The 24730-nt window shown below is 40.1% G+C and overlaps 1 protein-coding gene across 2 annotated transcripts in view; it reads left to right on the top strand.

Moving 5' to 3' along the window:
* The window catches only part of bcl11aa (BCL11 transcription factor A a), a 48707-nt gene extending 26244 nt beyond the window's left edge, over positions 1-22463 (top strand). For both annotated transcript variants that reach the window (XM_075474544.1, XM_075474538.1), the window contains exon 3: positions 16704-22463. In XM_075474544.1, coding sequence (XP_075330659.1) covers positions 16704-18943 — 2240 coding nt within the window. In that variant the 3' untranslated portion in view covers positions 18944-22463. The remainder of the gene's footprint in view (positions 1-16703) is intronic.
* Positions 22464-24730: the final 2267 nt, after the last annotated feature.

Here is a 24730-nt window from a genome sequence, read left to right as displayed (position 1 = left end):
TTTTTTTAATCAAACTTAACTGATGTGAAATGTGTTAATCTTGAAAATTTGGAATTTTCTGGACGACCCTGACACTGACAGATATTTTTAAACAGAACATTAGTGATTGAATCACTGATACAAATGATGTGATGTAGAATTTCATCCTTAACATCAATCAATTATGATAGAGGTCTGATTCTGTTTCAATTCTCCTTTAGTCTTAAGTTAAATAAATGTTCTACAACGTTAGACCTACAATTCATTCTTTATGTCTTTCTTTCTTTCTATCTATGCTCAGAAAACCTGCAAGACATTGTGGTTACTTTGTCTCACTGCACCCCTTCAGATAAGCGTCCAGGATATGTTCCTTCAACCCATATGACCCTGTGAGATAGCACTAAACTTAATCCCACCCGCACACACATGCACGTCTCCGTCCACTTTAGCTCTTCCTCCTCCTATAGGCAGATGTATAGGGAGGTGAGAAGGGGGCGGTTGGGACACATTTTTTGGCAGCAGTTAGCAGGCAACATACAGTACACACACACATGCACACACATATATGCAGAGCTATGTTCCAACTTGATTTACAAGGCTCAGCTGCAAGGAATGGGGGAGAGATAGAGGGTGGGGGACTCAGACAGAAAGATGGGGGAGTATAACTTACAGGTGGCAGGTCTGGAGAAAGTAAAAATATGGCGATTGTATAAGAGTTTTAAACAGAAGTGCTGCAGGATTTTACAGGGTCAAAGTGGCTGCCCTGTTGTAAAAATGTAGTTTGCGGTTAGGAAATGTTAATATGAATACCTGATAGACTGTTGTATGGTATGCTTGTACAAAACAGTAAAGTGATTTCCATAAAAAAAGTAAAACATTTCAAAGGGTGATTTTCACCTAAATGTTAAAACACAGATTTTAGTGGTATTTAGCCCTGGAGGCCTTTTGATTTATTGTGTCCAGGATTTCAGTCTGTCTCTGAGATTCAACAACAGATGTGAAAGAAATTGAAATTTAGCTTAAAAAAATGGCAGAAATGGCGCATTCTGCAAACAAAGTCTATATTAGTCAGAACAATGTGAATGAATCGCAATGCAATTTTTTTTCTTCCTAGGCTTTTTCTTTCTTTTTTGCAGCACGTTGTTTAAATGACAATTGTTGAAGGGATTATACCGAAGTAAAAGGCCCCTTTAAGCACCGACGAGACACAGCAGGAAAAGCAGGTGTAATACATTACATTATTAAAAAACTACACAACTGATCAAACACCTCTTTATGTTATATACAGGGAAATTCTGATATTGGGAGAAAGATTTGTCTATTACTTTGGAGATACAACAATTTCGTTGTATATGAAAACTTTTCTGATAATAGAAGCACATTGTTCTTAAAACTACATTCTTATACAAAGTTAATACTGTATATTGTAAATAAATCTTTTTGTCTGTTTCCTTAATGGTTAGGGTTATGCTTATAGGTTTTCTGGATTCCTTCTGAAATCTGGATTAATCTCCAATTGATTTACTGTTTTAAGAGAAAAGAAAAAGACCCCACAGTGACACCTTTACAACAGTCTCATCTTCAACGTCATATAAAACTCAGTAAAACTAACCAAGAGAAGCTGGAATCATGAAATGTTTGGCATTTAGTTTCAGTTCCCCTCATGTATTTTCTGTGCAAAAAAAATCATACTAATGCTGAACATAGAGGTGATAAATGGTGTGCACTGTATTCAAAAGCAAGAAACGAGGTTCATCTCACCTTAATGCTGCAGTGACTCGGCCTGTCTCATATTGCTATTGGTGCCTCTAAACTGATTTGATTCATCTATATGTTTGGCCACTCCCAGACTCTGCAGGATTTATATGCAGCAGACTGTGGCAGCTTTTTCTAACAGGCGACTGACCTTCTCATCAGAAAGTGTTTTTGGAAAGCTTGCCTAACAGCTGTTATGAAAATGATGGCCTTGTGGGTTATTAAAAGCTAATGAGGAGGAGAAAGATATCTCTCGCTAAATGTGAGGTGTGTGTGTGTGTGTGTGTGTGTGTGTGTGTGTGTGTGTGTGCGTGTGTGTGCGTGTGTCAGGCCCTGAGGGTGCCTGAATGCTTCCTCCTTCTAACTTGTGTTCTTTCCCTGTGTTTCATCACGAGGCCCTGGAAGTACTGCTGAAGTGCTGAGTGACCTACTGTTAATGCTGAACAAAGTTGAGTCAGGACTCTATCTGTGTCCGTGTGTGTGGGTGTGCATGTAAGTGTGTGTGCTGTTTATGTTTTGTCTTTCTTGCACCCTCTTCTAACGGAGGCAGAGAGAGACAACACTGAAAAAAAAAGATGCAGAAAAAAGAAAGTGAAGAGAGGATGAGAGATGCTAATGAACATGGATCCACAGAAAAATCCTCTCCTTCTAGGAAAACATTTGTGTTTGTGTTCAGGTCTAAATCGTGTCTAAACCTGACCTGATGACATTCCCAATGCTTCCCACTCGTAAAGAATGCATGCTGAACAATTTTCTCCTTAACAGGAGCCTCTGTAGTATCAGATGTTAATGGGCACTATTGTCCAGTTCCTCTGTTGTTCAAAGTTCTATTTCCAGAACTTTTAAAGAAGATTCTGTAACTTTTTGAAAATGGTAAAAATATTTCTAAATATTTAAGGCAAGGCAAGACAAGGCAATTTTATTTGTACGGCACAATTCAACTACAAGGCGATTCAAAGTGCTTTACAGAGACATTAAAACAGTAGAAATAAAAAGCATGATTTAAATTTTTAAACAAAAAAGAAAGAAATAAGAACAATATAAAATCAGTAGTTAAAATGTGATTAAGTTTTGAAGCTTAACACTTAAGTCTGACACTTTAATACACTTTAAGACACTTTAACACAAATTTAAGCCTGACACTTATCTGGTTGGTGGCCACATTCATTCAGATTATGGAACACAATGTATGGAGAAAAAAAAAAAGGTTGAACATGTTGATTAGTAATGAGCTGACACAGGAGAAACGTGTTTTCTACTGTGGCAGAAAGTTGAAAGTGAATTACTGGAGAAAAATGGAGCTAAACATCAGGGCCTTCAGACACCTTAAATGCTTTAGAGTTGGGACATTCAGTAAGGTCTTAGTATAAAAAGCAGTTTTAGTGATGTTAGAAATATTTATAATTTAATCCAAACACGTGGCATAACTTGTCATACCTGATGACAAAGTCATCAAAAGTTATGGTAAACCTCATGCAAAGTAAGTGGAAACTACAGAAACTTTTGGATACTCCTCGTCTGAACAACATGTGGACACTCCTCTACCTTTACCTCAGGGGGAAGGATGGTTTCTCAATTATCCCTGTTTGGCTATCCCTTTCCGACCTGTGGCTGTATTTACGCGAATGCCCATTTCATCTATGGCTTCTAATGGCATATAAAAAAATAATAATCACTTCCCTATCAAAATGCCCACTCCTAATAGCTTTTCAGAGTTGTTTGGGTTTGGTCATTAGTGGGCCATGAGTGTTTGTGTGTGTGCCTGTGTTTGTGTCTAAAAGGCGCTTCTGGGTCATCCTAGGTGGGATAAGGGTTGGTGTGGGAGGGAATTCGGGATGTGCCCATGTGGGTGGGGTTGGTTTGGGTTTGGGAATCTGTGTGATGCAGCACTTAGGCCATACTGGGTCTGATGGGAATGCCAGCCCCCCCCCCCCCCCCCCCCCCCCCCCAACACCACTCTCCAAATCACTAATGGAGCATCTTTGGACTCTCTTGGCCTCTAACGCACACACACAAAAAAACATACACACATGCAAAGATACACAAAACACATGCTCAGACACGGGAAAAAGAACTGATAAGATTATCAAAAATACACACGTTCCAAATGTTCCAAAAAAAAACAAAACCAAACTAAACAGCTGGATGGGTTGTGCCCATCAGCCCGTCCTCTTCCCTCTGCATTGCTTTTCACGCTTCTCAATTATTTACTGGCCTTTTTGTCCTGTGCTGGTGACCAGGCCCCAGACATATGTCAGCGTGTGTGTGTGTGTGTGTGTGTTTGTGGATGCAGAAATGAATACTGCTTCACACACAAACACAAGTTTTCTATCATTCAGAAATGCTGTCTGTACCATATGCTCATGCAGGCGCTGACCACAGGCTCACTGAGACCATTTTTTTTTTTACAGAGGCTGTGACACAGCTATGGTGGAACTTCGGGGCTATTTTTTTCAAATGTTTTTTGGATTTTTTTTCCAGTATTTTTTGTTTTACAGTGCTCAGTTTGAAATTTTTAACAACGAAAACCACTGAGTTGGTGTTTTCACCCTCACATAATGGTCCTGTGATTAACTGGAGAGTTGTTCAGGGCCATATCTCGCTTCTCCTCTCATGACAGAGAAGTTTCAGCCCCCCCCCGAGTTTCAACAGGACGAAGGTATCGAAAATAGATGGTGTACACTTAGTTTTGTCTGATGACATTTCTCTTTTCTTATGAATAAAACAAGAAGCTGAAGTGAGTAATGTCACAATGTGTTGTGGAAATAAAGGTCATTTTAAAAAGATTTTCAACCCAGAAATAAATAAATAAATAAATAAGTGGTTGGATAAGAATTTACAAGCATGTGCATAAACCGCTTCAAAAGAATAGTTTGTGAAGTCAGGACATATTCTATTCAATTTGGAATGCAGGTAGTATTCCAGACTAGGCTTAAAGTTGAAGATATAAATGAATGTTCTAAAAGCAATACGGGACACTTTAGACTGAGGATGATCCATACTGAATAAAATGGTGTAAAAGAAAATAATAGATGAGAATGGCATGTGTCCATGTTTCTTTCTTTTTTTCGTGTGGTATGCAAGGCCAAACTGAAAATACTGCAAATCTATATACTCTGTCCTGAGGCTTCGCACAGACTGTAATGCCTGAAAATATTAATCATCTTGTGTGAAAAAACAGAATGATGATATAGACAAAGGTACTATTAAGGTGAACATTCAGAAAATATATCACCCAAATGTAGCATTATGAAACACTGCTTTAACTTATTAGTAATGTTTGCTGGCTCACTGTAATGTAAAGTAACATTTTCTGTAGTGTGCTGCATTTAGAACAGTTAGAACTTTTGCTGTGAAGACATTTTATATCATTACAACTATATTATAATTTATTAGTATTTTCAGTGTTGTAATATAACATTAAAGGACGACATTTGTGCTTCCAGCTCCTTTATAGACCATTATATTAGATTTACTGCATAATTACTGCTTATAAATGTTAATTATAGGTAAGAAAGGAGGCATTTTAAGGTCAGTGCGAAATGTGTTTATTGTTCTCACCTCAGATTGCTGACAGAAATCTAAATGTTCATGCTGTTAACGTGATCATGTGGCATCGTGTTATCCTACAACAACAAAGTGTGTCCGGGTGGGGCGGTGACTTTGATCAGTTTAGGTTATCAGACGGCTGCACTCTTGCAAAGAAAAGCGTGCTTATGAGCTATTCTCCTTCTCTCGTAATTGATTACAACACATTTTCTGGAGTGGCAGCATCACGTTTTTTTCCTTTACAGGTGGTAAAATCAATGGTTAAAAAAAAAAAAAAAAACTAAGTGAAATAACTTTTATTTGGTTGTCCGGGGTAAATGTCACCAATGATGAGTCAGTCAGTGAAAGAAAGAAAAAAAAAATCCCTCCAGCTCCTGACTTTGGCTCTGGCTCATGCACACTTTGTTTCTCTTGGAGGATGAAGGGGTTTCCTTTGCCAACAATCAGGGCTTTTCTCTTTTGGAGAACTGTCACAGTAGCATTGCACACTGGAATGGATTTAAAGCTGCAGGTAAACTGCTGCTCGCTTCCTATTAACTGAGCCATATATTCACCCTGTCTCTGGTTTTCCTTCCTCCAGCTTCTTCTGTTTCTCTAACTCTCTCTTTCCTCAGCTCATAGTTTTTTTTCTCCAGCATGTAGAAAGCATCTGGGGGGATCGATAGGGCTCTCAGGGTGTAGTGACTGCAGCTCTAATGAATCAAGTCTACAGTGTTTGTTAAGTAGACAAGGTTTTGAAGGGGCGCTGAAGGGGAGTTTGTCTTTGTGCTTTATCTCATTGCACTACTTTTGCTGTTTGTTTCTCCAAGACACAGAGCAGTAACCAAATCTTGACACAAAGTATATTAAACTTCCCACATTTTATCCTTAACCTTTGCTGCCTTGTTATTTGTGGAAACAACTAGAAACAGCATTGAAAGGTATCCAAGAATGGCTTTCAAAATGCTAATGATTCACCCCCAAGAATGCACGGTGTGTAAAGAATGCCATGTGTCTAAACTAGTGGCATAATCAGGCTTTATTTTTGTACTTTTCTGCAGTCGGCTCGCTGTTTATCACACTCAAATCTAAAATAAACACTTGATATGATTATCTATCACGTCTGCCAAAAGTTGCTTATGTGCTGTTGTCCATCCTGCAATTCTCTTGTGAACCATGAGCTAAAATCAAACGCTTTTAAAAAGCCTCCCAAATACACCCGAGACCCACTTGAAGTTAAAGCTGCTGCTTACCAGAAAAGGAAAGAGGGAGAGAGACTGAGAAAGAATCTTGAGTTCTTGTGTTCTTGATGCAGCTTATACCGTATCTCTCCAAGGTCTGACAGGGAGACTGTGGGAGGCTCTTTGTGTTAAAAGCAGGATGGCTTATATTTCCTCTCCTTCGTCTTTCTCCTACTCCTCTCTTTCTCTTTTTCACAACAAGCAATCGAGAAAAAAAAGCCTCATTGCTAATAGTCATAAATTTATATTAAATATGTCCTCTATCGATCGGCCTTGTTGGATGAGCACAATTAAAGAGGCGATGCTGAGTGCTACCCACCCGGGAGTGGAAGATGGAAGGACTACAAAAGGGATGGGATGGGATGCGAGGAGGAGGGGGAAATGTAAGGGAGTGAAAGAATAGACGAGCAAAAGGTTTTTTGGCAGAGGCACAGTTTCGTGGGTCGAGTCGCAGCTTGTCCACATGTTGCTGTAAATCTGCATGTGTGTGGGCGGTTAGGGTTTGAGGCTGTTTGTGTTTTTCGTGATTCACTTCTCATCGTGCTCGTCTTTATGTTCTCACTCCTCAGATTTCCGGGATGTCCCCCTCTCCTCTCCCTCTCCTTTTTTTGTTTTGTTGACAAACCGTCATTAAAAAGAAAAGGTAAAAGAAAAGAGGTAGCGAAAGAGATGGAGGTAGAGAAAAAAAAAAATGTCAGAAGGAGAAGGAGGGATGCCATGATAGTAGAAAGAAGAGTCAGAGAGAGGACAGCCACCTGTATGCATTGTTGATGAACAGACGGAGGGATGAAACCAGCCGGGCAGAGCAGGGATTAGCTGAAGAGAGGAAGCAAAGCCCCGTGTTTATGTTGTGTATGAGCATGAGTGTGTGTTTGCGTGTGTGTGTGGGCCTCCGGCCAGCAGAGGTGTTTGCTCGGCTCAGAGTGATCTCCCACTGTGGACACTGCGAGACTCACACACTCGCACACAAACACTGATGACTGAATTGTCCTGTTTGGCAGCTGTTGCAGGTCCCTGCAGATCATTCAATACCTGACTGTCTTTGTGCGTGTGTGTGTGTGTGTGTGTGTGTGTGTGTGTGTGTGTCTTCAGTGACCAACAACCTCTTGCTCGTGGCACTAAAGGGAATCTGCTTCCTCTCAGCGTGTGCTCATGTCTCATCAGAGAAATACAGATATAAGTATGTGCCCGTGTGTGTACGCACTTTTTTTTTAGTTAAAAAACTTTAATGATCTGATTTGTCGATTTAGTTTACTCATATTATTTTGGACTGAAGTGAACAGGTGACCTGTATATTTTTTATTTCAATTCAAAATAATAATTAATCATAGTTGTTATTATAAATATAAAATATATCATAATAATAACACTTGTCATAATCCTCATAAAATCACGGTTTGAATGATTTTTACAGTTTCATGCTGTCTTTAAGGCCTCTGAACATCATTTCCAGCATGTTTGTGACTGAAATTTTTAATTGAAATCAGTTCAATTTAAGTCGGTCAAATACAGCCAACTGGCACCACATATTCATTTGATGCCACGGTTCAAAAAAATAAAATAAAATAAAATAACATTAATTACATCAAATCAAGCATTTGCATCATCATTTATACCGCTGTGAAATGACAACACAGAATTTGTGGCTGTTTCATGTATGCATTCAAACTTCTGAAAACGTGCAGTAAAGAGACCACCTCAGGATTATCGGGCTATTTTAGTCATCCAGGAATCTTTTAAGCCAAAACCAGCTGTCTAAGCAGCACTTTGACTCAGTGCTTTATATGAAGAGAACTCCCGTCTTAAAAGCTACTGATTTGAGCAATAATAGTGTTGTGATGCTTCAGCTTAAGGGTTCAGTGATGTACTGATATGTACTGAAGGTGCAGGTACTCCCACTGAGACACTGGTCTCACTGACAGTAACGAGTGGGCTGATGTCAGCCTGAACACAGCAGAAGAAATCCGTTTCAGCTGTACATTATCAGGCTGCTCTGGTTTTTATCATAACTTAAAGATATATTGATATTCTAAAGCTATAAACCTGCAATTAAAAAAACGTTTTGCTCAGGTTTGATAAAGGATATAATCAATCAAATATCTAAGTAACTCTTGCAGCAGCAGTTCCAACAAAATCAACTTAAACATTGGAAGACCTGATTGAATCTGCAACAGATTAGGAGTTTCTGCATTCTTGGTTTAATGTGAGTCCCCACGCTGAGTCACTGAGCACTGTGTGTGTGTGTGTGTGTGTGTGTGTGCGCATCCATGTGCGTGTCAGGACCAAGTTTCCTTTTTCTCTCTCTCTGTTCACATAAGTGCTGTAATTTGGATGCTCTGTAATTTCACCATGGTGGTTCAGGGTTAAGTGGAGGCTGTCCCTGCCATCATGACTACTAGTCCTCCAAATGGACACACACGTTCACTCACACACACACACACACACACACACACACACACACACACACACACACACACACACACACCCGCAAACGCACACACAGGATCATTGCTACAGTGTGCTTGGATGCTTCTATATAGGCCGATCCGTTTAATTACATTTATAAACACAGTTTAAGGGCACAGGCCGTGTCATTACAACAGACTTTACAAGAGACATTACTCTGTGTGTGTGTGTGTGTGTGTGTGTGTGAGAGCAAGGGTGTCTTGTCTTTTAGACGGAAAAGGAAACTTTGTCACATGGCAGCTGTAATGGGTGGCTTGAATTCACACACACACACGCATGCATGCATACACACACACGAAAACTAGTGAGATAGTGGCAAATAGCACAGTCTGTAACCTAGCAGGGGTTCCAAACACAGACACAGAAGGTATTGATATATCTCACAAATACACACATACACACACACACAGGAACAGACGGTATTGATATTTTTGCTCATCAGCCTGGAGTGTACAGCTATTCTGTAGCATCACACTGACACACACATTCTGGCGCACGAGCGTGCACGTACGCAGCGTGTAATCGGACCAGCTCAATAATTCATTGTTATCCAAATGCGCTCATAGTTCTTTCTTCCAGGGACAAATTTTAGCAAAAGTTTGTAGCTGCTTTAAGTTGGGCTTACGGGTCTTTTTTTTTTATAGGTGACAGCATTTTTTAAATTTAATGACTAAAGATCTACAAACATGGCGGTTTCGTAGCTGATTGAACCGCTTTCTTTTAAAGACAAAAATATATTTTCACACCTCTAAGGTAAACGTGTGGTGAGATGATGAATTGACTTTCATCTTTCATGAAGATGAGTGATGAGATGTGAAAAGATGGTTGTAGATGGAGTCATGCACAGTAAGAAAAAATGTTGTAAAAAAACTAGATTGTAAAACAAATGTGGATGAGGTGGTGAGATGCCAACAAATTCCTAATGGGTGCAAATAATCACAATATTGGACAAATATAATCTAAACAAGGTAATGGGGTATTAGCATTCATTTTAAGTGATCCTCAAGAGGGGTGTGGTGTTACCCTATAATTGCTGAGAAAGGCCAAGAATCATTTTAATATTTTGCAGGTGCCTCTAAAGGCTTCAATATGCCTTTAGTAGAAGGTAATAAAGTAGCATCCCAGAATATCTGCAGTTGTCTCTACTTGTAACCATTCCAAGTGACCACCTTCAAAGTCAGGTTGAAAAAGCTTCTCTTGTGTCTCTGCCATCTTGATCTCGAGCATTGAATAATATCATAGAGCTGAGGGTACTGAAAGCATTCTTTGTGTTGCCTTTGGTTTTACACATAGAAACTGAGAAACACACTTCCAGGACGTTTTAATGTTAAAGAAAAATGCTACACTGAACTTTCTGGTAAAGTATCAGTACAGCTGTTCCTTTTTTTGCAAAGAAAAAAAAAATGAGATGAGGTCAAAGGGATCTCGGGTCAGCTCGTGCAAACACAACCGAATATTTATGAATGATGAGAGAGAGACAGGTAATTTGTAAAGAAGGTATAACTCCTCTGACTGCAAAAGGAGGAATGTGCTTTCCTACTCCACAGTCACATATAGTAAGGTAGTAAGTGTTGTATATCCAGCCCATTTTATGTTTCCAAAAATAGTTTTTGCATCGGGACTGGTATACTCTTCACGAAAATGGCAGTGTTTGAGGAAGTTGCTTTGATCTAGCCAGTAATAGAGGCACATTTTCATCCAAACAGTGTTTTTGAGCAATTTCAGTCATGTTGTTATTTGAATGCGTCGCTCTCCAGTGAGCTGACAGGAGACCAGCTGCCACTGTTTGCATTCCAATTGTTTGCTGTCCAGTTAGTAAGAAAGCTCCAGCATCGAGGGAAATAATTGAAGGACAGGACTGTGAATATCCCTCCCCACTGGACCACACAGGAAGCTGCTAAGAGCTGCTCAGCAGATCGGTGTGTCTTCTACCTCAAACAAGAACATACAGTTCTGAAATTAAAATATAAATACAGCCACGAGTGGGGTGACAAAATTTTAACATGAAAACAACGATTTGTTTTAGTGCTTTCAGGAATGATCAACATTCTGTAAGAAGCAACAAACCACAAATAGCTTTTCAAAAGTAATTTTCTCTGTTTTGGTTTGCTCCCATTGTCATAAAGGAGTTTATGTTTATGTAGGCCAGTGTATCAGTTACAGTACAAATGCATAGTGGGAGTCATGAGTTATGAGTATCTGAGAGCTTATCGGCAGTTATGTATGTGTCACTCAAAATGCATGTGGATTATGATAAGAGGAAAAGTGAACGCAAGGATGAACAGAACTCATTATCACAGAAATACAATGTTGTACCGGTAATATTTCACCACTTTTCTCAGTAGAATTGCATACACAGTATCAATCTCTATATATAATTGTGACAGTTCATTGTGGACTGTTTCTTTTTATTTAAAAATAATAAATAATAATAAAGAAATATGTGACAAATAGAAAAAATACAAGATATTTGAAAACCGAATTATTTAAAAGAAAAGAACAAAAAAGATGGATCCCCACTTTATTTTTGTGAATCTTGTTTTATCAAAAACACTGCATTTGTAAATGTATTTTATACTGACTAACTTATACTTTGCCTATTTGTATAAATGTTACTCATGCTTTAGCGCTGTCCTCAGTTCTGGACTTTTTTTTCCTTTTGTAACATGTCCCTTTTTAAATTATAAAGTACTTCATAAAGTAAGTTCTTGTTACATGCCCATCTACCCTTCAAAGTAAAACACAGGGTGGTCAGGGGTGAGCAGTGATGGCCAGATGTAAATATAAGCAGCAGATCCTGAAAGCCTGAGACTCTGACAGAAATCCCAAATTGTATTAAGGGACATTGTCCCTCATTCCCAGTATGCGTGCCTAATCCTGTTTTAGTGATGTTCCATTACCTCAATTACTACCATCTCACCCAGATGTGGGCCAATCCAAGGGCACCATCAGAAAACTACCAGTGAGTAGAGAGAGATACAGAGGGTTGTATGCAGAGAAGGCTATATGCTAAAAAGGTAGGATTGAAGAGAAGATAAATGGAGAGTGGGACAGAGAGGTGGAATGAAACTTTAAAGAGAGAATCAACAATAAAGGAAGATGCGAATGTGGAGATGGATAGTTGCGGGACTGTGCTAGCTGGCACCCGAAATCTGGCATCCATTTGTTTCCCCCAGCTGGTTGGAGAGGGATTATGGTGGCAATCCAGCTAATTTACAGGACAAAATGACTGGCTGAGAAACAGACAGTTATGCAGGCTGATGTTCCAAGGTAGATTCATTAAAAAGAATTGTTCACTGGAAACTGTACTGCCATATGAAAAAACCACAAGTGTTCTATGTAATGCCACATGAAGGGCTTTGCATGGTTGTTTGTGGACATAAGCAGTCTCAAACTGAAAACAAAAATAATACAGATTTGCCTCAAGTAAGATAAGTACTTATGTTATGACATGTTATATGAACATTTGTCCTCATCTAGAAAACATATCGGGGTAACAATTCAATTTTAAAACTTGCGATTGCAACATATTACCAGGCTGATGTCTTAATTGGCCAGCAACCTGCAAGAATTAAAATGTACAAGCCTCAAAAAAGTGTACTTTTCAAACCTTAACGATGCAGTTTGAACATCTAACCGTAACCACGTACATATGTTCTAACCATAATCATACAATGAGAGCAAAAGTGAAAATGTATGAATGTTGTACAGGACGAGAACCGATCTAGTAATCTGTCACATGAAAGTACGTGGATTAGTTCCATCCACCAAATTCTTCCCACCCCCTCATGAAGTCAGCAGTGCTTAAAGTTGTCCCAAGACACAACATCATCACTTCATCACAAGTCGACATGTGGTTTCTCAAAAGCTGCATGAGAAAAATGTAGAAGTTGTGCGATTTTTAAACCTTTATTGTGAAACTGCATTGTTTTGTTCTGCTGGGGAACGTGTAATGCGTGACGTGAGATTACAAAATTTATTTTAGCTGTGTGAAGAAGTCACTATGATTTTGATTGGTTACATGATCATGGCATTGGCACTTGATAACATGTTGAGTCAACGAACACTGTTATTTGTATTGCAAATGTTGATTCTGCAGAGAAGCACAGGCAAATTTAAATGCTTAATAGGTAAATCCATAATTACACGAGAATTTGTCCCTGAGGTTGCATCTACAAGGGTGATGCTTCTCTCGGATTTTGGTAATAATAAATCCTTTTTGCTAAAGCCATTACACCATCCTGTACAGAGTGGTACACTGGCTTTATTTCAGCCATTTGGACAGCCATTGGGTCAGAGTGCTACATTTCCTTTTGAAAGAGATGGAAAGAGCCAGGGGATCTTGCTACACACTAACACACACTCTCTCTTTCTCATACACACATACACACACAAAAAGGAGTTGTGAAACATGAGTCAGACTACCTTACTGCCTCCTGCTCCCATCTAGCAACGCACAAGTGTCCAGGCAATGCCCTTGGCTTAATAGGGCTTAAAGCCTGTGCTTGTCACTGTAGCATTACTGGTGTTGAGTGTTAGGACATTTCTGAAACAGTGCATGTGTGTGTTCTCTGGACTTTGACATTTACTCCAGGTAAAGAACTGGACACTGCTAACTACTCCCATCTGCCCTCCCTCCTATCGGCACCTTTTTGCTGTCTCCGTTCATATACCTGCTGTACTCAAACTTTTGCCAGTTGTTGGAGCTATTTGTCACTTCTATTCAAACTTAAGCCAGTGGGATTACTCCATATAATTTCTTCCTTTCTTTCTTTATCTCTGACTCTATCTATCTTCATCTCTTGGTCTCCATTCAGCTTTCTCACTTCATTTTTCTACGTTGAAGTGGTGGAGAGTTTGCCTAATGAAGTGGCTGATGGGAGTATATTACAGGGAGAAATAGTGGAGCGGTCGCCTACTCTAAAATCCATTAACCTTACAGTTTCAATCAGCATACAGACAAGTCTGAGCTACGAGTCAGAAAGGAGTACATCAGCTCAGGAGTTACACTATAGTGCCTTGCACATGTTTTTCTCAATATTTTGCCCACACCTTTGTTTGACAACAAAAATGCTCACTCAAGCCTACATAATTGTAGTGTCAACATGATGCAGTGCCACACAAGTTCACAGGAAGTTCTTTTTCCTGGGTGACTCAGATGTACACAAATCCAGGACACAGCTCATAAATCTAGTGCTTACACACTCAAAGTGAGGTCCTCCATATTTTGGTAGATCCCTTTTTTAACAAGGCTAATATTAGGTAATATTGTGACAAATTTGATGTACTTTCATGAGAGAAATACATATGGTCCCAAATACACATGTACATATGTATATACACACGTACACATATGTAGACACATATATAAGGTGTATATATACATATATAAATATATATGTATATATTTTCATTTTTGGATAAATAAAGTATTTATATATTTGGTCATTAAAGGAAAGGGCATGTTTCCAGAAATGTCCACATCTCCTGATTTAACTAAAGTGGAAAATGAACAGTATTTTCTATACGGTCAGTGTCCAAGATTGGAGCAAATAAACCTGAGGGGAATAAATATTTGAATAAATAAATTAAGTCATCCTTCTCCGGATGATGCAAATGAGATTCGTAGGTTAGATCCTTTGCAGGTGCCCACAATTAGTGGTAATTTGTGCCATTTTTAATTATCCCTAATTTAGCTGCAAAACAGTTCATTTTCCAGGATAAGTGTGTTTTTTTGTGCATGGAATGAGATGCCAGGAGAGTAGGAGAATTCTTCAACAGACACTGAAATGCAGACAGACTGGACCCCCATCTGCGCATAGTCTGTTGTGCTTCATCGTCTTCTTTGAGAATAAAAACATATCTTTTGTCAATTTTGATCACCGTTTGTAAGTCCCGTAAGGTGATGGAAATTACATCTCTTTTCTAACAAACACACGTGTGTTCTCTTCAGGTATTTCAGTTGTTTTTTCACCATAACCTCTTTGACTCTCTGTCTGGCTATTAGAGGCAAATTGCAGAGTGTCGATGTATAACAGCGTCCATGTAAACCGTGACATCCTTTTAGTGTCACTGTTAATTTTTCTCATATTGGTTCTGCCAGTTAATAGCAGGTGATATGTCCCAGTTGTGTGTGTATTTTTACAACCCACCTAACCTGTTTACATATTAATAAGGTGTTTTGAAATTCGTTGTTCATGACACGATACAAAAAAACAGCTTTCACAAAATAAAATCATCAGAGATAATTAGCTACAATATTTATGACCTCTTAAATGACACCTGTTTACTGCAATGATATTACATATTTCAGATTATTATGTGTGACTCCTTTTTGACATAATCAGGATTGTTATTGTGACAGTAGTTCTACCCACGCAGGTATGTTTAAGATTGATTAATTCAGGTCTTTTAAAGTACACAAATATAAAGGTAAGAGAATTAATGCAAGTAGTCTTAGTGTACAGTAAATCTTTAATTTGTCCCAAATGATCTACTCCAGATTTATCCGTATTTTACCATATCATTTTGATTTATTTTGTATGTAAAACTGACAAAGCAGTGATGTGTTTTATTACTCCATGTCAACCTTTTCCACAGAAGGGTTTTGAAGAATACTTTAATAAGATCTTATTTCAGACTTGTATTTCTTTCTTTGATTTGCTCGCTCACTTTGTCACATGCAATGGCTGCCTCTGAATGGCAGCGACGGAGGTTAGTTTATCATCTAATCTTGTAAAGGAGATGATGGCTGTCCATTCGGTTTGCTAATGAGATTACACATGCGTTGTGGGTCCCACCACAGGTCATCTTAGCTGAGGCCATTCAAAGGCAATTATTGTTTTAAATGTTCTTCTTGTTGTCGTCTCAAAATAACTCTGCATGGGAAGAAGCTTTGAGGCAAACTGAAAGGGTTGTTTTTCCTCTGCAGTTGGAGCCTAAGTGTTTTCACACTTCTACTGTTTTACCTTCCTCGGGCAGCCGAGGTTGCCTGTTTTGTGAGTGTGAATGAGAGCAAAATGTTAATACAGGTTGATAAGCACTGGCAGGATTTTGGGCAGTAGATAAGAGAATACAGTATATTGTTTCTGGATACATATAATCAGATTTTCTCTATATTTAAGTTTTTGCTACAGAATAAAGATAAAATTGTTTAAAGGTTTAAAAATATAATCTCCGTTGTCTTTCCTCTGGGTTTGCACGCGTGTGTGTGCCAACGAGTCTCTGTGTTGGTAGATCAGTGGGAAGTGGTAGTCCGCTGGGATAGCCCTGCTTCTTTGTTCTCCTGCTGACAATGGAGGACTCACAGTCAGTCTAAAGGGGGAAATTATGTCCCAGAGCAGTCTGGGAGAAAAAGAGACACACACACACACACACACACAACTTCTCACATGCTACTCATGTGGGGCATGACCTCAATAAGAGCTGCTGTTGTATTTGCAAAGCCCTCAACACCATGTGCCGGCCACTTTTAAAAGCTGTAACAGTTAGGCCTAAGGTTCAAATAAAAGATTGGTTCAGCTGAACTGAACAGAATTGCTCTTCATGTACTTCATTCTGTGTTAATGTTTCCAACTGAACAGCACCGCAGCATTTGAAAGTTCACGATTTTTCTCGGATGGTAAAAAAAGTGTAAATAATTCAGACACAGTGGCTTTTCAATACAGTAATGTAAACATAATGTGCTGTTTAAGATTTTCCCCTAATTCTATTCTTTCTTCTATGTCATTACAGGTAAGGAGGAGCCAACTACCTATACCTGCACTACATGTAAGCAGTCATATGGCAGCGCCTGGTTCTTGCTGCAGCATGCTCAGAACACCCATGGCTTCCGCATTTACCTGGAAAGTGAACACGGCAGTCCTCTCACCCCACGCATGGGTGGGCCTTCCTCCCTTGGTGGTGGCGCTGACTGTCCCTCTCAGCCTCCTCTTCATGGCCTCCACTTGCCTCCCGATGCAAGCCCCTTCAACCTCCTCTGCATTCCTGGCTCGGGCTCAGGTGGAAGGGACAGCGTTGGAGCAGGAGGTAGTGTCATCCCTGGTGGTCTTGGGGGTGGGGGCCATCATCAGCGTTTCCCTCCAACACCACCCCTCTTCAGCCCCCCTCCAAGGAACCACCTGGATCCCCACCACTTGAGCCCAGAGGAGCTGGCGTTGGCAGCCCACCACCCGAGTGCCTTTGATAGGGTGCTGCGCCTCAATCCTCCTCTGCCTTTGGACCCCCCTCCGACAATGGACTTCTCAAGGAGGCTACGGGAACTGGCGGGCAACACCTCAGGGTCCACTCCCCCACTATCTCCCAGCCGACCCAGCCCCATGCAGCGCTTACTCCAGCCATTCCAGACAGGAGGAAATGGAAGCACTGGAGGTGCAGGGGGTAGCAAACCTCCATATCTTGCCACTCCACCACCTCTTCCAGGCTCCATGCAGTCACCTGTGGGCTCTCAGACCACTCCTACGACCCCTCTGCCCTTAACAGGAGCGACACCTTCCTCCACCACTCAGTTGAAATCAAAGTGTTGTGAGTTTTGCGGCAAAGCCTTCAAGTTCCAGAGTAATTTAATAGTACACCGGCGCAGCCACACAGGAGAGAAGCCGTACAAATGTCACTTGTGTGACCATGCATGCACACAGGCTAGCAAACTGAAACGCCACATGAAAACACACATGCACAAATCCTCCTCGCCTAATACAGGCAAGTCAGAAGATGGTCTGTCAACAGCCTCATCCCCAGAGCCTGGCACCAGCGAGCTCATGGGCAGTGCAAGCAATGCCCTTAAGTCTGTGGTGGCCAAGCTGAAAAGTGAGAATGACCGCATGCTACGTGAAAATGGGGAAGAAGAGGAGGAAGAGGAGGAGGAGGAAGAAGAGGAAGAGGAGGAAGAAGAAGAGGAGGAGGAAGAGGAGGTAGAGGAGGAGGAGGTGCAGAATGGAGAGAGGGCAGCCAGAAGAAGCAACAATAGCTATCACTTCGGATTGAACCTTGAAGTAGCACGGCAGCATGAAAACAATGGCGGTATTGGAAGTCGACTGGGAGGATTGGCTGAGGAGGGGTCCATTCCTCGCTCACTGCCTGAGGTGATGCAAGGGATGGGTCTGGCTGCCAGCATGCAGCACTTCAGTGAAGCCCTCAATGCACACAAACGAAATGCCATGGCCCAGGAGAACCACCTACACCACCATCTCAACCGAGACCATCACCGCATTCGTGAGATGTGTGATGGAAACTCTGTGCTGGAAACAGACTGCGTGGAGGAAGGCTCTGTGTCAGCAGTCAACGGACGAGGAGCATCTCCTAATGAATCTGCCTCTGTTGGCCTATCCAAGAAACTACTTCTTGGTAGTCCCAGTCCAATCAGTCCTTTTTCCAAACGCATAAAGCTGGAGAAAGAATTTGATCTGCCAACTCCCACAATCCCTAATACAGAGAACGTCTACTCGCAGTGGCTTGCAGGCTATGCTGCCTCCCGACAACTTAAGGACCCTTTTCTGAACTTTGGGGATTCCAGACAATCGCCTTTTGCATCATCATCTGAGCATTCTTCAGAGAATGGCAGTCTGCGTTTCTCAACCCCTCCAGGGGAACTGGACGGTGGGATGTCAGGCCGTAGTGGTACATGCAGTGGGGGCAGCACGCCACACCTTGGGGGTCATGGGCGGCCCAACTCCAAGGATGGACGCAGGAGTGATACTTGTGAGTTTTGTGGCAAGATCTTTAAGAACTGCAGTAACCTGACAGTGCACCGTCGCAGTCACACAGGAGAGAGACCATACAAGTGTGAGCTGTGCAATTATGCGTGTGCCCAGAGCTCCAAACTTACTCGCCACATGAAGACCCATGGTCAGGTGGGCAAAGACGTGTACAAGTGTGAAATTTGTCAGATGCCCTTCAGTGTCTACAGCACTTTGGAGAAACACATGAAAAAATGGCACAGTGACCGTCCTTTGAGTACCGAAATAAAGTCTGAGTAGAGGGCCGAACAATGGGACCTTTTCCCTGCAACTACATCAGACCCCTGTTTATTCCCAGCTCCTTGTAGATTTGCCCTAATATTCACACTCCACTTTCACCAGTCCGGTGGAAGCAGAAGACCATGTGCGCTGCACCAGCACACCCCGTTTCCATTACCCATTGAATGCATGATCTGTATCGGGGCAATACTCTTGCATTGACGCAAAACTTCGAGCCTTTCTCTTGTGCAATAATTTACATGTTGTGTACTATTTTCTTTTTTGAGTTTCCTTTTCCATTTTTAAGAATTAGTCAGCATGCATAGTATGTTTTTGCTAATCAAGAAAAAAAGGAAAAAAAGAAAAGAACCTGTCCCTGGTTGGTTAGTTGTTGAGTAAATGTGTTGCTGTTTTTCTATCCTTCGATTTTTTTCTTTTATTCTTCAAAATTAGAAAAGACAAGAAAGATACATCTGTGCGGCATACATTCTGTGACACATATCATGTACAGTTTTGTTGTGTAACATGGAAAAAGAACAGTCTTTTACTTGACCCCCTTCTTACAACCCTGGAAATGCACTTATCCTGATCTTTCTAAAAGATACCATGTTCACACAGGGTTCAAAAAAATAAATCATGTATTGGCTTGATGACTAAACTGAAAGTAATGAGAGCCTTCAAATTTCTTTCAAAAAGACAAAGGTTTGCTAAGAACTCAATTTGTACTATCATTTGGTGGAGTAAGAAAGAGTGCCTTTGATAACTTAAGACTGCATTGGCCATAATCTTAACTGTTATAAGTTTGGGGGCGCTAGGTGAAGCTAAAACGTTAAAGCCACCCAGGAAAGGTCCTTGCATCAAGCACCTGACTGCTTAAATGGACTCTGATAACTCATGATGAAACACCAGAATCATCATTTAGCTGCCTATTATATACTGAATAGACTATCTTTAATGTCTGGATTTCATGGCAAGCATGGTACAAACAGTATTGTGTATATCTGAATTATTTGTAGATTTGTTTCTGGTTGGGAGGTACTTGTGAGATAAAGGTAATCTGTAATGTACAATCCTTAATTTGAGGGACACGCATGGCTGACAAGTGTCATGCATCTGCGTTAGCACAAACCTACAACGCTGCTTCAATATGTCAGTGTGTGGAACAATGCATAAAATAATATGAGCTCCAAGTGAAGCTAACTTTAGACTTTACTTTGAGAGCATTGAAACAACTACAAGCTAGACAGACAGAAAGATACACAGAACTGGAAGCTACGAACATATTACGGGGATCAGAGGCAATGTCTTTACCTTTCTAGTATCAAAACAGGGTCATCAGCTGTGACTTGCAGAAAAAGAAGAATAGCAAAAAAATAAAAATATCTGTGCACGAGGGCTCTTGAAAAAAAACTTTTTCTTAAAATCTTTTCATGTTAATCAGTATGCATAGGCTAATGCAGGGCACATTTTTTTGTTACCTGTTGTTTTTAAGCCAAAAGAAGAGTTTCTGTTCAATGAGTTTCAGTGATGCTGTTTATAGAGCATTTCTTGTCACTCTGCCTGAGAGAAAGTACCAACATCTCTCTTGCATTGTCCCACACCGATGCTAAGCTGGTGCATGGGTTGAGTCAGATAGCTGGATTGCAGTTCTTAGGACATGAAGTTCCCAGTTTACAAGTTTACGCTGAAGGGAAAAAGCTTATTCTAATGCTGTCAGATGATGAGGGTCCCATTGTTTCAATCCACAGTTAAAGCAACTCCAGCCTCATGACCCTTGACCTCTGTAGCCTCATTATTTTAACTTTGACCATTTGTCAGTTTGTTACCTCTTAAAAAACCTCAGCTCTAACCCTGTGCAGAAAGTTCATCCTCGTCAGCAAGGTCTGTAAATTAAAGGGTTTGTGAAATAGATCGCATCGCTGATAAAATAGAGCTGAATAATTTATAGACCTTGCTGCCCCAGCAACAGACACTCAAATCTTGATGCTCATTCCACAAGAATCTGTTTTTGTATAAATCCTCCTTTGATTTTAAATATGAAGAGAACCATTTTTTAATGCAAATAACACTTCACTATCTTTTAGGGGAAACTGTATTTAAGTTTTGTTGTCATTTCTCTTTTCGTCTCCATCTTGGTGGTGTTTAAGACCCCAATAACAATAATATATGAAATGATACAAAAAGATGGAAAAACAAACAACAACAACAACATAAAAACTAATAAAAAAAAAACTGTGATAGTTTTTCTTTTTTTAAATTTTGCCTTGGTTCTTCACTGCTCTTCAGGTTGAGATACAATTTGCATTGGGGAAAGGATTAAGATTATATATGAATATATAATAAAGAACATAAAATATAGGAAAATGCACACTCATGTCAATTCCTATGCTTAAACACATTTATGGTCTACTTTTTCTGTATTTCTAGAATTGTATTTGAATTCAATGTTCACTTAGAGTAGGCACTATAGTATTTATATTGAGGCTCGTATTTTTAACTGTTGCTTGTTCTCTCTAAAGGTATTTACCATACCTTTTTTTGGTAGTGGAAAAAAATCCCAAGCTGCCACGGTATATTTTTTTAATTTGGCAGGATAATATAGTGCGAATTATTTGTATGTTTAAAGAAATAAAATGAAAAAAAAAAAAGAATAAATCCCATAAAAAAGCAGCTAAAGTATGTGGCATTGGGAGGTGTTGCGGGCCATCAGATGGCCGCTGCTCTGTTTCCTGTCCACAGAGGTGGTTGTACATATCTTCTTTGGTTTTTGGTTCGCACTTCTCCCCCCTCCCCCCGCTGCCATTCTTGTATGCAGTAATGAAAGCTGACGTTGGCCTGTTCTGTTGTGTTCTTCTGTCTCTCTCTCACCTCTCCCACCTGACAACATTCCAACATTAAGAAGAGAGGAAAAAAAAAGTCTTCATATGCAGTACATGGATTACACAAAAAAAAAGCGTAAGGATAAATACATTTAAAAAGAAATTAAATGTTTTGCAGTTTTTTTCATTGCCAAATATTGAATGGTGCTTTATATTTAGATTGGATAAATATACTTTCATATGCAAAGCATATTTAAAAATGACCAGGGGGACGTGGAGAAGCCTGTTTGAGTTGAGACTTTTTTGTAAATGGCAATGCGGAATATTTTGTTATCAGCCTTTTCTATTCATGTTCTGAGAGCTGTTTGTTGTAACTTGAACTTGAACTTTATCTTTTACAATGGGAGTTACTATTTATTATTACCTATATGCTCTGTTTAAAACAGAGACATGGAATGGAGTCTTATTTTTTTGGTTTCTTTTTATTTTATTTTAAATTTTTGGTTATAATATAATTTTTTTTTTCTTTCTTTTGAAATGTTGGCCGATGGTCATTGGACAAACCAAGCTCTTTAACTTCTGTTGTACTTGTTTGGGGCGTCTATTCAGTTGTATTGGGAATACCACTGTCTGTGTTTTCTGGCAGATGTCTGCATAATCCTGTTCACACACCCATTTTGTCCCTTTATTGAAAAACAATTAATAAAAAAAAAGAAAGTATAATGGCACTTGTCGCGTATATCCACTGTTGGTTTTAACTTAATCTCAGGTGTGTAAGTGTTTTTATAATCACCCTCCACACCCTACCTGCAAACTAACCCTGATTGTCATGTTTTTTTTTTTACTTAGTTAGTACATATTTCTTTTGTTTGTAATATACATTCCTAACAAATAACTTATTTACATTTCACTGTTCTCCCCTCTACAGTGTGTGTGTGTATATGTTTTGAATATCAGTCGTTGATCTGTTCAGAGCAATATTGCTGATGAGGCCTCACAATACTCCTTGAACCCAATGAACTCCACCCCTAACCTCACCTTAGCCTTTGGCCATACCACACAAACTTTATGAATTCCTGTGTGTGTGTGTGTGTGTGTGTGTGTGTGTGTGTGCCTCTGTGCCCAGGGGCGAGTGAGATAGAGTGAAAGGCACATAGGAGACAGCTATCATCAGCAACAGATACTATAATGAACTCCGAGGAGTGACATGCATAGTACACATGTGCTACTAGATACTGTGTACAAGTACACACACACACACACACACACACACGCACTTGCAGTAAAAACAGCTGGTCTATGTTGACCAGCAGATAGGATGTGCAGACACATGGGTGTCAGGAGTTCTCTAACCCCCACAGGGCAAGGCTGTGGCAGCACACGCACAACACACACACACACACACACACACACAATAAGTGAACTCGTAAACTCGTACTTTCACAAAATGTACTAAAGTAAATATCATTATGTCCTGTTTGCTCAGTAGTCACAAAGCTTCAAAGCTGCTGGGCTCAATCAGCATAGAGACTGAAGGACAGACAAATCTAATTGATCTTTGCTCTGCTCTTTCACACATGCTTATAGCATCAATAGCATGAAAGCATGAAATATCCTCTGTTTATTTCAATTAAAAGCTTAAGCTCCGACAAAAGGTTTGTAAACCCTTTCAAATTTTCTGTATTTTTTTCTGTCAGACTCAAGTTTTACTCAAGTAAAATCGATTCATTCTCCATGATGACAGAGCAAAAGATTTTCTTTTTAACAAGTTTACTTTTGTTTTATAGTAGAAACAAAATACTTTACCATTTACAGAGGTATTCAGAGCCTTTGCTTTAATAATTGAGCTCGGGGGCATATCCGATGCGTCTGATGCCTCCTCTACTTCACTGGAATATGCCTGCATGTGCCTGACTGAATTTATTGAACACGATGAAGAAGCACCCGCCTATCTATATCATTTATCACAATTTATAGTGTTGGTAATAGAAACAATCAAACCACAAACCAGTGTTAATTTCGTCAGCTTTTTTAAATTTAGTCTTAGTCACAATGTCGAAAATCAATTTTAGTCTTAGTCAAATTTTAGTCATTTTAGTCAACACTGTACATAATAGAACTTCTCCACACACGGCGGCATGATCAATCATTATCATGCAGGTTGTTTTGTTGTCCTTCGCGTTGTAAACGAAATGGCTCCATACATCCAGGCGTTGTTTTCACCCAGCTCCAACAAACCGTATACCGGTATCCGAGCCCGACGCCATGACTGGACTGCAAAGTTGAACTAGCTACGGTTAAGTTATAGCTAGCTACCGGCTACGTTACTTGACATGGGAAGGGCCTAAACTCAACTGAACTCGACTCACTGAACTACTACTGATTGAGCCGCGCGAGGCACTGTGGGACAGACGCCAGAACACCAAGTTAAAGGGATAATCTGAAGTAAAATGCACTTTAGATCAATTTACGGGATGTTGGGAGTACATACGTTGAGTTGACATCAAAATCATGTCATTCGGATGTCTTTTGAGAATTTCGATTTGACCGTTTTTAGCCAAAAGTCGTTAGCCTGGAAGTGAATGGGGCAAATCATTTCACTGCTACAAAACGCTATTTTTATACCTCTTCTACAGCTCCAAACAACATAACACTTCCGTGGTAGTGAGTAGAGGGTCCCTAAAGCCAAACCGAAGTGTCCCGAGGTCTTCATGTGGTCGGATATAGAGTTGAATATAGGTGAAGTTGGTTTGATATTGGATATTCGACAGATATTCACAATAAGGAAATAAGGTGTCTTTTTTTTCAAACCAATATCAAACCAACTTCACCACGGTCTGTAGCGGCAGCTGCAGCAGACACATTTCCGGAAAGGTACTGACTTGATTCAATTAATTCTGGACTCTCTATCCGACCACATGAAGACCTCGGGACACTTCGGTTTGGCTTTAGGGACCCTCTACTCACTACCACGGAAGTGTTATGTTGT

The sequence above is a fragment of the Odontesthes bonariensis genome, chromosome 2, assembly GCF_027942865.1.
Source record: "Odontesthes bonariensis isolate fOdoBon6 chromosome 2, fOdoBon6.hap1, whole genome shotgun sequence".
Classification (NCBI taxonomy): Eukaryota; Metazoa; Chordata; class Actinopteri; order Atheriniformes; family Atherinopsidae; genus Odontesthes; species Odontesthes bonariensis.
This window is presented reverse-complemented; position numbering and strand designations above follow the sequence as displayed.